This window comes from Anolis carolinensis, chromosome X (assembly GCF_035594765.1).
Source record: "Anolis carolinensis isolate JA03-04 chromosome X, rAnoCar3.1.pri, whole genome shotgun sequence".
NCBI classification, from domain to species: Eukaryota; Metazoa; Chordata; class Lepidosauria; order Squamata; family Dactyloidae; genus Anolis; species Anolis carolinensis.
In genome coordinates this window covers 8706246-8722479 of record NC_085847.1, presented here as the reverse complement: position 1 = coordinate 8722479, position 16234 = coordinate 8706246, and the positions used below count along the sequence as shown (strand labels likewise).

Sequence of the window (16234 nt, the reverse complement as noted above, 5' to 3'; positions counted from 1 at the left end):
AGCCCAGTGCTGTTTTGTGGACCGTCGGTTAAATGGAGCCACTCACAGTGCTGCCGTAAAGTGGAGTGCTCGAGATGCTTTTTTATTAGAAGTTCCTTGCAGCTGCGCCTCGCTCGGCAAGGCTTTTTACTCAGCTTGGCCATGCCAGTTTGTGGTGCATTAACGGCGTGTCTCAGCTTACCGGGCCCCTCCTTGGAAAAGGCAGGTTTAGTGGCTGGCAGGGTTCGAATTAACCTGATTAAAATCACAGCAGATTAAAAAAATCTCATTAATGTTGAAAGAACATCTTGGAAGCCTTTTGTTTAGAGGCAATTGCTTTCCATAGCAGGTGTACCCCACCTCATACTGTCCAGATGTGTTGGATTACAACTCCCATCGTCCCAACCTGTATGGGGGTATTGACTGAAGCTGATAGGAGATGTAGGGCGGTTGAGATTGAGGAAGACTGTCCTAAAGTGTCCCCTAAATTTAAATCAGGCAATGGTTCTTTGCATTCTCATTACATTGGCAGTTCGTGGCTTTCTCTTTCCTTCATTCCACTAGTAGGTTTGCAAAATTAGCAGACCTTTCTGGTGTTTAAATCTCTCTTTGGTGTCTGTGCAAACTTGCTCCAGCTAAAACTGCATTGGAGGAATGTCTTTGGATGCCCTGAATATTACCCCCGGGACTCCAGTTACCTTCTCAGTGTGCTCTCAGAAAAAAATCCAAAATGACAACCATGGGGACACACAAACACACACAAATGAATTGAATATGTTGAACAACATTGACAGTTCCCAGCTGAAATACATTTTAATTCCTTTTTAGTTTTCTTGAAACAATCCTGTTGATTCCTCATATTTTTGACAGCAGTGACTTAAATCCATCTCTGATTTAGAAAATCAAGTTTTGCTTCACACATGCCACAGAACCTGCTGTAAGTGGAAGAAATCCGATTTCTGAATGTTTCTGAATGTGAAAACCTCCTGGTGTGTAGATACTATAGAATTGCCTAATAGCTGATTTGGGATTTGCAGGGAAGTCACCCGGCTAAGCCATATAGGTGCTGTCTCCCTGAAATATTCTTTAAAATATTTTTGAAGTTTTTGCAGATAAACATTTGAGACCGGTATCCCAGCTACAGCCACAATAAGAAGTGCATGTCTTCTTATCATTGAGTCTTATGGAAAGACTCAATGATTCAAACAGAAAATTATTTCCTTATGAAAATAAGTGAACTTGTGGAAATGGATAAACTTACTATGTTGATTTAGGAGAGATCTCTAATAAACCTTAAGAAGGACTGGGGCTCATTTATTGTATTCCTTCAGCAGAGATGGGGTCAAACCCACATCACTGTTTTTTTTTGGATTAGAAGAGTGTTATTATGTGGCGGAAGGATTATCACTAGTTCTTTTTCACTTAATCCGTGTAGAAAATTGAGAGAATATAACCATCAGACAGATAATGTAAAGCTCTGAGATTAGATCATGTATATTGTATGTACTGGTAGTTAATGTGTTTTGATGTTTAGAATGTAACAATAATACATTTTTTATTCTAGAAAAAGTATTTTCAACTGTTTTGTTTATAGGTAGGTTTTGTATTAATTTGCCTAAAAACAAATTAATTACTAAAAAAGTGCATGACTTTCAAAGATGGAAAAATTGACTGCTTTCTGATTCTCAATAAACTTCATAGTCTAATTGCCACTTCTAGTACTATTCTTGCTTTGCAGTTTCTGAAATCTTTCCATCCTACTGTTCCTGTAAGAGGTAACATGTCCACACTCAATATTTTCTCATGTCCTTTTAGGTGAGCAAGGCCTGGAAAGTGCTTGCAGAAGACAAAGTCCTTTGGTTCTGGCTATGCCAACAGGAAGGTTACCTCCCTGACAGTCAGATTTCTGATTTTCCCTGCTGGAAAGGAACACTTAGAGAATGCCGGGAGAAGGAGCAGGTTTTGCGAACAAACTGGAAGGTAATGATGGGGGATTCTCTGTCCAGTACTTCTTGGGCAGTGCTAAAGTGCTACACTAGAATGGACCATTCTATTACTGTTGAAGTTCTTATGATTTGAATTGGCAGGAGTATACTCTGCAGGAGTATTAGCATGAGTTTGAGTAAACTTTCATGTTGGAAAGATGCCCAGGCTATGGTGAGGTTTAGATGTGACAATGTGAACGTACCCGCACTGTCATGTGGTGATACTGTGTTGTATAGGTTGCAACCCTGATTAAAAGACCCGATAGTGCTCCGAGAGGCTACAATGCTTCCTGAGAGCATGGTTGAACCACCGAGCATTGCTGTCTTGCCCTTTCCTTATGATAGGACTGGAGAACCTGTGGTTGTTGGGTTGGAGTTCCCATCACCCTCAGTGAGGTCTGGGAGTTGTAGTAGCTCTTCCTAACAGGTATTGGGAGATAGTTGTTTATTTGAGGGTTTCCTGGGAGCATCTTGCAGGACATGGTTGGAACCAGGATGGTAGATTAGAAAGCCTGGTGAACCTGTTTTTGGGAAGGAGACGACAATACAGATAATAATAATAATAATAATAATAATAATAATAATAATAATAATAATAATAATAATAATAATACCTGTGCCTCCTTATCCAGAATGATAGAAAATATCTGGTATGTGGGGAAGTTTTGGAGGGGTTGGTGTGGTCCTCCAAGGTCCTAGGGCGTTCATGCAGCCCCAGACCTCTGAAAATTGTACTTGCTTCACTCTGGATCAGCACCCCCTCACTCAGTTCTGCCCAGTTGTTTTGGACTATACTTCCTTTTAATTCCAGCCAGCATGCTCATTCCTCAGGTGTGATGGGAGTTGTGCTCTGAAATACCTTGAGGTTGTGGACTGGTCTACCATCAACCCAAAGCTTTCCTGCTGGTCTAATTAAATGGCCATTACAACTTTTCAGCCTGTAACAGTTGCCAACGTTTCTTTTTTGATGCCCAAATTTCTGCTTTAGATGAAAAGAGACCTTTGTTTTTATCGCATTGTTGCCAAAAAATAAAGGTCAGGGGCATAAATTGCTCTCTTTCCTTGGTCTCTCTGGTGTGACAGACAAGAGAACATGCTGGACCTCCAACTGCTAATGGTGAAGGTAGTTCCTGCTGGACTTTAAAAAGCTTGAATCTAGGGACTTTTGTACTTGTAGCGCAGCACCCAGCTTGCTTTTGCTAAGTGTTTGCCTGGCAAGGTATGCCTGTGTTTGTGTTGTATTCACCTTATGCAGTGTAATAACTGCATTGTTTTTTTAATACTAACGATGTTTAATACTGTTTTACTATTTGTATATTTTAAATTGTAAGGTAATGCTTTTAATGTTAGCTGCTTTGAGTCTCCTTATGGAGAGAAAGAGCAGAATGTAAATAATAATAATAACAACACTACGTAACACAATTTTTGTTCCTGAGTTATAAATGTCATTTCCTAATTGGTTCTATCAAAAGTGATGGAAAAAGTTTATTAAACTGCGAAAACTTGGTTTTGGCGGGACAACCTGCAGCACATTTTGCTCTAATTTTTCAGTGAATATGTCAACCAATTCTACATAGTTTGTGGTAGCCACAAAAATGAAGTTTCTGGAGTAACCACTACTGAAAATGTCGTGGATGACCTTACAGTCCACGTTTCCATTGTAGCTTTGGTTTCTGAACTGAACTGTAAGGGAAGGGGATGCTTCCATACATAATCTGAGAGAGGGGAGACTAGAAGTAACATATTAAAAAAATCCCGTGAGGCTTTAGCTCTTCCTTTTTCAGCAGCGGCATGAAGCTCAGTCTTGGCAAGGGCTTCATGGTTGCATATTGAGGACGGTTGAAATAATAAGACTCTCGAGTGGGGTGTAAATTGCCACATGCCTCTCCAAAACCTCTCTCTGCAGCTCCCAGTCTCTCGCAAAGCAACCTGGATTTAAATTGGCTTTCATCCTAAAAGCCACTGGCACCGTTGACTGTCAAATTTCTGTGCCAGAATGCGGTGCCTACAACAACAAGTTTCCCAGAAATAAAGACAACCTGTATATTAACTCTAAAAATGAGCTTTTTCAAAAGCTACTAAGCTTTTGTTGTTCCTGCAATTAATTGTTCTTCAGCTTCTTGTTTATTAGAAGGCAATCTTATTAAAATCAATATTAAAAAGAAGGCCACCGAAAGGAAATATTGGTGGGGGGTGGCTTTTAGACAAATTTTCATCGATCCAACGCGTGTCACACATGGAGTGGGATGAGTACAGATCTGTAGGTGATTTGAACTGCCATGTAAAGGTGCAAAATCAAATTTGCTTAGGGACCAATAGATAGGTTTCTCTACACTTCAAGAATGAAATGGATGAGACCAACCATGTTTCCCTGTCTTTCTCTGCAGAATCGCATTGGCAATGTCAGCCAGTTGCAGTATGATCTTGGGAAAGTCCTGTGCGATGTGCATTCTTGTGATGGAGTGGTCATTGCTGGGTAAGCCTGTGGTTTTATCCTGAGAGCTTGATTTGCGGCCTGTGTTCCTCTCTCCCACCGCGATGGCGTAATTGGCTGTGGCAATGGTTTGTGGCCAAGACGCTAGAACTGAACTGACAGTCTAATTGAGGCTGCTTGGGGAGGGGGACTTCTGAGCTCTCATTCCGTCAAGCCAGTGGGCATCTAGGGGGTAAGATGTTTTTGCTGTTGCAGATCCTAGCGACCAATTTTCAGGATTAGCAGCCATGTCAGAATTACTTCCAGTTTAAGCCTGCTGTGTTGATGAGTTTCTGGATAAATTAACATGAAATTAAAAAAACCAAAACAACCCCAATATCTAGGGAAATGATGAAAACTGTGCAGCCTGTGCAGCTCCAGTGTACCCTACTCTTCCCTCCACTCCCACCACCATCATCTGTGTCCTTCAAAAATGGATGCATGTTTGATAAGAAACCACCCCCAAATAATTCCTGACTAGCTTCCTGACTAGCGTAGACTGTTTTCAGCAAAATGTTGCTATCTTCCTCTTTCCTTCACTGCCTGGAACACAGAAGAAAAAGTGCCGCCGTTGCCAGAAGCAGAAGAAGGCATCATGGCGGAGCTTGCTCATTCCTTCGCCCATCCTCCTCCTCTTCTCCCCCAGCTGCCTGCCTGGCTTGTAAAATTCTGCTGCCGTTACCATCCAGTTGTGCTCTAAAGACATGCTTTGCCCAGTGCTTTACAAGGCAGTCAGTCCTACAGTGGAGAGGAAAGCAAATGAGTGAGCAAGGGAAAGGATGAGGGTGGCCAAGGGGACCAAATGTCTCTGCTGTACTCCTCCTCCTCCTCCTACTACTACTTGGTGTTTTTCCTCACCTTTTTCTGGGAGGAGGGAGGGAAGGGGGCGGTGAACTGAGGCAGGCAAAGAGCTTAATGAGGATTACTTGGGGTGCAAAACGGCTTAATCGTTGACATTCAAAATATGGCAGCAAGCTGCAGCAGCATTTTTTTCTTGCTGGTGCAACTTGCCAAGGACTGGAAGGGAAGGAAATGTGCCCACTAACAGTGCCCATCCTGGATCTAAACGAAAGACAATGTCTCTTCCTTCAGCTTTTAAGAATTAGAGCAGCCATTCTTCACCAGCATCTTCGACAGTCCTATTGCCTCCAGTTAACAATTATCCCACACAGATAACGAATGCTGTTTGGTGGCAGTAGCAGTTGTAGTCCAAGATCTGGTAGGTGCCAACTAGAGAAGGCTGGACAAGAAGCTACAGTGGGCTGTAGTCCATGGAGGCTAATGCCAAGAGAAATCTGTCTAATTTTGAGACTCAATTGTAGCAGATCAACATGGTTTCCCATCTATAATAAAACTAACATTTTTAGAGTATAAACAGTCCCTAAATTACAAACCAGATAGGTTCTGAAGTTTTGTTCAGGCTTTGGAGACACACACGCGCGCGCGTGGGAGGGGGGGGGTTTGGCTAGAGTAGGGAAGGGTTAACAGTCCTGTGACATTTGTTTTGCTGCTTGTGCCCCTGTTCAGAAGATTTTACCTCACTTTCTGTCCCTGTGATAATTAGATTTTGAAAAATTTGGCTTGTTGTGGTGAGAAGGCTTCAATGGAGACCCCCTTTCCCCATGACAACTCTTCCAGGAGTGAGTTTCCCTCCCTAGGAACAGATTTCTCTCACTTCCTGTTGTCTCACCCCCATTCTTAACCACGAGTTGTTTGTAAGTCAGATGTTTGTAACTTGGGGACTGCCTGTATTTCAAACAATCTAAAATTTATAGTGTCAGATCAAATTTTTATTTTCTAGTGCACTTGCAAAAATAGTTTTTTGATTTTGGCTGATCTCCTGAGGAGGAGTTTCATATGATGACAGTGGCATATCTCACCAGCTGTTTAGATCTGTGCTGAGAAACAAATTGTTCAGTATGCAGGTCTTGATGTCCACAGCGTGGTGCTTAATTACTGTGCTTAAGAAAACTGGGGACTTGAAATAAAACACTTGGAGGATTCCCTTCTTGTGTACCAATTCTAGGAGAAACATTTATGGAGGCCTGTTTTGTGTTGAATGTGATGTTGTTCTCCTACATTTCTCTGGGTAACATCCTTGATTTGGGAGTTACTAGTGCAGTGATTATTTGGACAATTATCAATCAATTTGAAACCAATCTATGCTGGATGGTAAGAGATGGTATATTTCTTCTTTCTGAACTTTTTGTCATATGTTCTAGGAAGTTATCATTCAGTGTGGTTTGGGTGAGTTTTACTAAAATGCTGTCAACTCACTTTCATTTTTAAAGTCATGGATCTTTTCACAGATGTCTATGTCCTTGACATATTATGGCATTCATTCTTCTTTCCAGTTTGGTCTATTTCTTTGAAATAGGTTATGGCCCACTATCACAAATATGACTCATCCCGCCACATTTCATTGATCCCTTTGAAACCATATTTGCCTTCTTATGTTGAGAGTTCAGGTTCATGTAGTTTGTTTCCCCGTGATCTGTGTAGAGACAGCTAAGACATTTAGTATTTCTGCCCAGCAGTTTTTTGAGGCACAAGCTGTAGCTTGGAAATGGCAACATGTCTTGGAGAATTTCCTGTAGGTCCTTAACATAGATCCATCTCTGAGGCTAAGCCAGTCTCTGTCTTATCTGCCACTAAACAAACACTTTCTTGGAAGGGGCTTTCTAATTTTTATTCTGATTCAACTGGAGGAAATAAAATTAATTAGCAGGATTGAAGTATAAACATATTGTCTGGCAGAAGGTAGATTGAGATATTTTGGTAGATCTCCTGGTGATTTGCAGGAACATGGCAAGAGTTTCCAGCATTAACACTAACAAAAATGCCTCCCTTCACATAAAGTAGGCTGCTGAAATTATGAAACTTGTAAGACAAAAGGTACCAATGTGTTACTCCAGTTTTGGTAGCAAAAAACACATTTCTACCTTGTTCTATACAGTACCACGTCTTTTGGTCCTGGGTTATAAATGTCATTTCCTAATTGGTTCTGTCATGAAAACATGGAAAAGGTTTATTAAACTGCAAAAACTTCATTTTTGTGGGACATTCTGCTGCACATTTTGATACAGCTTTTCAATGAATATCTCATTAAGTCTCAACCAATTCAGTATAGTTTGTGGCAGCCACAAAAATGAAGTTTCTGGAGTAGAACAACTACTTTCAAAGCAAGTACCGCACAATTAAACAGGAAATAAACACTTTCAAAGCAGGAGCAGGACATTGTTCAAATTTTGTTACATAGTGTAATTGTATGTATGACTTCCTAAACTTTGTGGTTGGCTCCAGTTGATTTCCTTTGAGCTTCTAGTGAAAAGCTTCTAGTGCCCAACCTATCCTAAAAGTATTGACCGAGATCCTGGAATCAAGATCTTTGGAAAGATGTGAGGCTTTTGATAACAACAAAATGAGAATTTCAGCACTTACATGCTGGATATTTTTACAGACATCTTGGCAACGACAAGAATAAGCCCGTTTTGTCTTGTGTTTATATGTGAGATGATTCACATTTGGATCCTTTGTTGTAACTGAGCTTTCCTTGGAGCTATTAGAGATGTCAAAGCACCAATAAATACAGAAGGAGAGAACTTGGCAGAACAGTAAAGGTGACCAGGTCCCCTTCTACATTGCCCTATATCCCAAATTATTAAACTGGATTGTATGAATTTCCACTGCCAAATAATCTGGGATATGTAGATAATCTGGGATCAGATCCTGGGATATAGGGGCAGTGTGGAAGGGGCCTAAGAAGAAGACAGGAGCCTGGGAAAATGGACACTAAATGATCTACCGGTAAATATATTACAGCTGAAAGCATGCGTTGATCAATCAGGTGCCTGAAAGAGAACAGCTGGTGCTTAGCACTTTCAGTGTCTTTTCTTCCATTTCTTCTTAACTCACTGGAATTTGAGGTACCTTTCCTGCTATATGTCTTTGTTCTTTAGATTGGCGTAATGTAATCCTGGTTGTTTTATCTTTAAATTGTAAAAATAGAGATGCATTTATTCTTGCAGTCTTTCAGAAAAAATGCTTAGCGCCTAAACTGTAATGAAATTGGGATTATTCTTGGTAGTCCACTGTAAAAGCTTTTCATAGCAGTCCTCGATACCTTCCTTGTGTTGTGTTTTCTGAACCACTAAGAAGGGTTTCTCGCCTTATACAATGGCACAGTCTTTCTCATTTATCACCCAAATTGCCGTGGAGTTTAAAAGGTTTATTCCTGCAGGTCCTCTGGTGTTATGATCCTTATTAACCTTGTTTGTATGCTTAAAGAACCCCGAGGATGGCTGTCCCATGATGCTCACTAATCTTCTTTCCCTGGCCATTGCCATGGTGCACATGGTGTATTTAAACCTGGGCTAGATGCATCCATCCTCCCTCATTTTTCCAGCTGCTTGACCCTTTGAAGCCATTTCAGTGGCTAGAAGTGGTGATGTCATAGGAACCGTGAAAATGGCTCTGGTCTGCTATATATTGATATATGGCATTTTATAGCAGTACTTCATTTTAATGATACGTTTTTGTAGAGTAAGATTAGAGTCAGTTGTCTATGTAAAAAAAACAAAAAACACCTCTGCCCCATTAATGCCAGATTCTTTGAGTGGGAGAGATTGAGGCTCTTGGAAAAAAATTCAGAGAGTGATTCTTTCCTTTCTCCCGCTGCTTTTTGCAGGCTTGAAATGCTAATAATTGATTGTCTCCGGCTAAAAGCTAAGGTTGGTATTGACTGTGATGCCATAAAGGTCTTGTTTTTTGTTGTTGAAAAAAATGTAATATAACCTCCACTTGGATGTGTCTGAGTCCCTCATTCAAGAACTTTTGTAGTGATTTCATGATCTCAGTATTACACCCGGCTTTACCAGATAACTATTGATTCCTGAAAGAAATATGTTCATTGTGAATTCCAAATGCTTTGATGGCCTTTGAGTGTTTGTTTCAATACTGTACCTAATATCACCTGCAGCAGTTAACTATTTCATGTTGTGGGGTTACACTTACACTGGCCTATTTCACCGGGATGTTATTAGGATAACACGAAGAGGAAGAGAACTCATTAAAGGAAGATCAGAACATAAATACTGTATAAGTAACACGTGTATCTGTTTTTTCTTCGTGGACTCTGTGAATCCACACATATGGAGTTATTGCGCCTGCAGGCTCCAAAGGAAAGCATCCCAAGCTGAATCTTTTACATTTTGGCAGTGGGACCGCCCACTCCTCCCAGGGCATAAAAGGAAGCCCGGCCGCACGCTCCCCACTTCCTTTTTTTCTGCTGCGCAGCTCGCTTTGGATCTTCCTTAGAATATCAATGATGCATTTCAAACCATTGACCTGGGATTTTTCCCCCTCAAAAGTCAGAACTTTAGATTTTGCATAGGTGATTTTTAAGTTGTTCTGTGAGCCATAATTTAGGAATTTCCTTAGTAAGTACTTCTTTGGAGCATGAGATCATAGTGGCACCATCAGCATAGGGCAGTAATGGAATTTTCTTTGTTCCAAGGTTGGGCAAAATGACCATAAAGGTCCAATAGAGCTTCTCCCAGGTCATTTATGAATATCTTAAACAAGGAAGGGGCAAGGATGCAACCTTGTCCGACTCCTGTGGAAAGGGGCCCTAAATTGCAACATCTGATCTGTAGATTGCTGGCACTATACAGGGCTTTTGTAAGGCCTAGGAGTCTTATATCTGAAAGCGTCATTTGGGTTTGGGTCCTTCCTCCTCCTTCCTCACGTCCAAAAAAACACCATTGAATCTAAGGCATCATTGAATGTAAGGCGTACACTCTTTTTGAAGCTCCTTAAATGAGGGAAAAGTGTGTCTTAGATTCAATGTAATACGGTATTATTTTCTACTCATTGCAGCTACAGTAGAGTCTCGCTTATCCAACCTTCACTCATCCAACGTTCTGTATTATCCAACGCCGTCTGCCTCCTGCCCGGATCCACAGCTGTTTCTCTAGACAGCAATGCACAGAGGGCCAACATGCCCAACAACAACACGAGTGCAGCCACACTCCCAAACAAGTGGCAGACTTGTTGTCAAACATGATGTTTTGGTGCTTAATTTGTAAAACCATAACGTAACTTGACATTTAATAGGATTTTCCTTAATCCCTCCTTATTATCCAACATTTTCGCTTATCCAATGTTCTGCTGACCCACTTATGTTGGGTAAGTGAGACTCTACTGTACATTACAAATACAACTTGTTCCACCTGTAGGTCTAGTTTTATGTCTTTTCATAATTCTCCTGAAAGATGTTGTATTTCTATTTGATAAATAATGCCTAGGCGTTTCGCTTTCCTTACTACTCGTAGATCAGATACTCCATTTAATTTGATCTTATTTTTTTTGTTAGGAGATTGTTTGTTTATTTTAAATCCTAAAGCCTCTCCAAACCCATTTAATGTACTTAATAATCTTTCCTGTACTTTCTAGCAAATCTCCAATTACCATCATTAGGTTGTCCACTAATGCTTTCAATATAAATGGTTCGTTCATTATTTCTAATAGTTTACCTTTTTTCTTCCTTTATGGTACTGAATAGCACTTCAATTACTCTGATAAATGGCAGGTAGCGGAGCGGGCAATCTTGCCTTGTGCCTTTTCGAATGTTACATGCCTTTGATAGTTCTCCATTGACCATTACTTTTTCCTGCTTGGGCTTTGTAAATTGCTTTAATTCAATTTAATTATGTTGTTGACAAACTCTATCCTTTCTAATTCTGCAAATAGAAATTCACAATTTAGCCCATCAAATGCCTTTTTTGTATTTATAAAAATCAGGGCTCTGGTCCTTGTGGTTATCTCAAAACTCTTATTATGTTCAAGTAGTAGGACCATTAAGAAGCTACTTCCTAACATTGGAGCCGGAGCTTGTAACATGGCAGATGTTGGACTGCAGCCTCCATCGGCACTTGGCAGCATAGCCAAGGAAAGAAGGGAGTTACAGTGCAAGAGCATCGTGAGGATGCCGATATTATCTGCCTTGTTGTCTTGATGTCCTGTTGAATCTATGACATTGCTAGCTGTGTGTTTCTTGCATTGACTTGGCAGCAGCTCTTTTGGGATTTGAGCAAGAATATCTCCCTCTTGTTACAATAATTTAGCGCAGGGGTAAGAAACATTGGTTCACCCATCATCCCTTACCATTAGGTGTATTGGCTACAACTGATGGGATCAGCAATTCAGTAATACCTGAAAGACAACATTTTATTTATTTATTTATTTTTCAAACTTATATGCCGCCACTCCCCTAGGGCTCGGAGCAGCTTACAAGAACCGGCTATAATCAACAATTTAAAAAACATCTTAAAAACATCTTAAAAACATCCTAAAAGCTGTGTTTCTCACTCATGATTTAAAATGAGGGATTTGGGTAGAGTCTCACTTATCCAAGACCCGCTTATCCAAGGTTCTGGATTATCCAAGGCATTTTTGTAGTCAATGTTTTCAATATATCGTGATACTTTGGTGCTAAATTCGTAAATACAGTAATTACAACATAACATTACTGCGTATTGAACTATTTCTGTCAAATTTGTTGTATAACATGATGTTTTGGTGCTTAATTTGTAAAATCATAACCTAATTTGATGTTTAATAGGTTTTTCCTTCATCCCTCCTTATTATCCAAGATATTCGCTTATCCAAGGTTCTGCCGGTCCGTTTAGCTTGGATAAGTGAGACTCTACTGTATCTCCGTATGCAAAGCGTGTGTTTCGCTGCTGAGCTATAAGGCCTCCTTATTTTGTTTTTGATGTTATTTTGGAAGGAAAGAGCACTAAAACAGCAAATATAATGCCTGGCAGTTCTTTTGGGTTCTTTTTTTTTTTTTTGACTGATCAATGTTTCGAGAAAACAACACACACAGAAGTGGGAGGCAGATGGGGAAAAAGGAAAGAGTATGCTTTTTCTTCAAGTGGCTAGAGACTAATGGGGCTAAAAGAGGGTGAAACAGAGAAGTAGTGGCTCTTTTCAGTCATGCGAAATGGACTTGCTTAGGGCAGAAGACAATTTAGACAGTTTAGAATAGGGATAAAAGAAGGGCAACTTGAGAGCACCCATCTGCGGATCCATTTTTTCTTTTTAAAAGGCTGCATTCTAATTGTCTGCGATGGCTAAGTGTCCTTGAGAGTTTCCTTCCTTGTGGAGCCTGCCATCGTGTTTTTCGAAGTCTACAGAGGCAGGGAGCGCAGGGCTTTGTTTTGAAGCCGAGGCCCACATGACGACTGCGGCTCCTGTCACTTCAAGCCAGGCAATGCCGAGCCGTAGAGAGGTTGGTTGCATACAACATTGATTAGGTAGTGAGGTAACCGCAAACATTGCCATCTCAAATGAAAAGGAATCCAAGGTCTGACCCAGAATACAAGTATCGTAACCGCAGCACAAAGTGTTATTGATAAATGCATGCCTACTAGAATGAGTTGCCTGATGTCAGGCTGGAAGCATGAACCTCTTTATCAGGGAGAGATGAGAGCTGCCGTTCTGCAGCTCATGTTGCTATCAATCAATTGCCTTCCTTGGTTGAATGGAAAGAAGGTACAATTGAAAGTTGCTGTTATTTTAATGTGATGAGATGAAGCAATCTTACGGAGAGCCCTCCCCTCAAATCCACTTTAAGACAATGCTTTCCCAAGGAATATTGCCGTCTCTTTTTGTGTGTGAATTCAATGGAAAGAAATGCCGAACTGAATTAGCTCATGGATTGGCATTGTTTGAACTCTTCCTTCCTCGCCAGCCTTTTTTTAAAGGGCCTGCAGTTCTCAAAGGTTTATAGCCTAGCAATTAAAATTAGTGTATTTCGGATAATACCTCTTAAATACAAGTATGTCGTTGACGAGCTGAAAAGAAATGTATAAAAAGCATCCATTTATAATGGTTCTGCTGCAGGGCAATTTAAAATAATTGAAAATAGTAAACAAGAAAGAATATATATTTTAAAAAAGACATAACAATAATACAATCTATCCAGTTCTTTCCTTTCCCCCTTACAATATTCTACAATATTAATATTCTGATGTCTCAAAAAAACAACAACAACACAACAACAACCCAGAAATAGTCAAGGGAAAAACAGTTTCCCCATTTTTTGCTCCTAAGGCATATTTCCCCCCAAATGATTGGGAAAAAATGAAAACCAAAAAAAAAGAGCAATATAGAATATTTGGTTTTAGAATGATGAATAAAACGAATACAAGTTTTTAATCAGTTTGTTGTTGGTCACATGCCTTCAAGCCATTTGAGACGTACAACAACCCTACTGCGAATTGATCACAGGGTTTTCTTAACCAGAAAGAGCTTTGCCTAAGGTTACCAAATTGATTTCATGGCCAGGTGGGGATTTGAACCCTGGTCTCCGATTCCTAGTCCAAGGCACTGTCCAATTGTCATATTTAAATATTTGAGAGGATGTCCCATTGAGGAGAGGGTGAGCTTGATTTCTGCTGCTCTGGAGACTAGGACACGATGGAGCAATGGATTCAAATTGTAGGAAAAGAGATTCCACCCCACTTCCTGATGGAAAGAGCGGTTTGACAGTGGAATGTGTGCAATGGGAGTTTCCTTCTCTGGAGGTTTCTCAAGCAGAGGCTGAATGGTCATCTGTCAGGAGGGCTTGGATTGTGTCTTCTTGCCTGGCAGAAGAGGGTTAGATTGGATGGCCCTGAAGGTTTCTTCCAACTCTTTGATTCTGTGATTCTATAACAGAGCGGGCTACTCAAAAAATGGAACTTACTTTGGTGTTGGCGTGCCAAGATTGCATTGATCCAGAAGGTCTTCTCAATTTGAGGCTCACGATTGGGTTCTTTAAGTCCTGTCAGATAGGATTTGAGTTCAAGACTCTTACGCTGGTCTTCTAAAACACTGGTCTTCTTGTGTTGGTCTCTTACTAGAGTGTGCAAGTCAAGGGATGCCAAGAAGATAGGCATTTTGTTAGATTTTGAATATTCCGGCTAAAAAGGGCCCAATCTCCAATGTGTCTTTTCAGTTAGTCAGCTTGTCCAGAATGTCCCTTGACTTCCAGCTGTAAGAAATGTTTGCAAGAGGTTAGCCGTTTTCCAATTCTGTGGATTTAAGTAGCCAATGGATGGCTTTTTTGGTGTGTTTGTCAGCTTACGTGCATCAACTTGCAGTTGTACTTTGCACAAATGCTAATGAGACAGCCATCAACGTTGGGGGCCAACGGCATACTAACAACTCAACAGAGAGATAGCCGAGTCTTTAATTGGCGGAGTGTCGTTGTCATTAGGCAATGATAAGGACATCTGGGGCTCTGGAGAGAGATTGATTCTGGCATGGCTCCGCGGGTTTTCTGTAGCTTTCCGGTGTTTTTGTTTTTGGTTCTCCAGGAAGTTGCCAGGCTCTTCAGCACCACTTTGCGAATGCCTGGCTTCTTTCAGCTTCCCGTGGAGTCGGCTTGGCGGCAGCATCTCTTTTGTCTTGTGTACTTCCCTTCTTGGTCTATGAAATGGGTTCAAGGGCAATGAATATTAAGCACATTGAATCAGGCAGGTCATGGCATTTATATTAGACGGCAGAATCCTGTACATGTGTACTCAGAAGCTCCCTTGAGTGTAGTAGGCTTTATTCTTAGCTAGTGTGTAAAAATAAACAGTTTGGAAGGCTTAACCATTCACAAATGTTTGTTTCTTGCATTTTTCTGTAAGCGGGTAGCACAGGGAAGGGATAACTCCACTGCGGTCTCTATTGGGTGTGCTACTCCCATTGTTGTTCGTACTTCTTCACGGGTTCAAAGTCCCACCGAGTCTCCTGATCTCTTCCTCTTGTGTGTGGATGGTACCATTTGGGCTACACACAGAGCTACGTCTAGCTATGACAACTTGGGTAGTGAGTTCAGTGTGGGATGTCTAGACAAATAGCCACAGCCTGAGAGTGGAAGATAGGACTGAACTACAGAATCTCCATTCAGAAAAAGCTTGGAAACCATTCCAGACTTCCTTATGGAATGATGTGCTTGGGGAGGTCAGTATATTTCTGGCCATTATAAATCATGTCTGAACAGTAGAGAAAGGAAGCATCCATCCTCCCCCCCCCCCCCAGCCCAGCATTTCCTTGGCACCTAGTGTTCTCTTTGTCCATTTGAGTGGAGCTACAGGAGCTATGAGTATGGGTAAGGGATGGGAGTCTCCAACCAAATTTGCAAAGGGTCTGTTCCCGTGGCGGGAGGTGGAGGGTGGACTGAGCCCAAATGCATTGCCTTCCCTTGCTCTCAACAAGTCTGCTCTCGTGTGGCTTCCCTTGACTCACAAGGCTTTTGGAACCAACGCTCGGCTTCCTTTTCCAGATACACATCAGGGGATGTGAAGCTGTGGGACACTCGCACCTGGGACTACACCGCCCCTGTCCTGGAACCGGAGCGTGGCTCGACTGAACCTGGCCCCAGGCCCCAGGCCTCCTTTGTGAGAATAAACAGCTCGCTGGCTGTGGCAGCTTACGAGGGTGGTAAGTTAATGGCAACTCTTTTCTAATATTGTGTGTGTGTGCATGCGTTTTTTTTTCAAAATGGTTTTTACCAAAATGAAGCAGCTGTGCTCAGCTTTGTGTGTGCAAGAGAACAACTCTAATGCTCTCTTTATATATATATATACACACACACACGTGTGTGTGTCTGCTCACACTTGCTTTTATGTGGGAGAAATTGGCCAATAAACCTCAGTGCATTAGGAGGCCTTGGATTGTGGTTCCCATTGAAAGGATGGTTTTATTCCTCCTGGAGCTGCTGCTTGGGGGAAGGATGCCAGGTTGTGGCCCAGCCAAGCCT

General features: G+C 41.3%; 1 protein-coding gene across 1 annotated transcript in view; it reads left to right on the top strand.

Moving 5' to 3' along the window:
* The window catches only part of fbxw8 (F-box and WD repeat domain containing 8), a 45157-nt gene that overhangs the window by 6250 nt on the left and 22673 nt on the right, over positions 1-16234 (top strand). The window contains exons 3-5 of the mRNA XM_062958611.1: positions 1795-1959; positions 4352-4440; positions 15758-15915. Coding sequence (XP_062814681.1) covers positions 1795-1959; positions 4352-4440; positions 15758-15915 — 412 coding nt within the window. The remainder of the gene's footprint in view (positions 1-1794; positions 1960-4351; positions 4441-15757; positions 15916-16234) is intronic.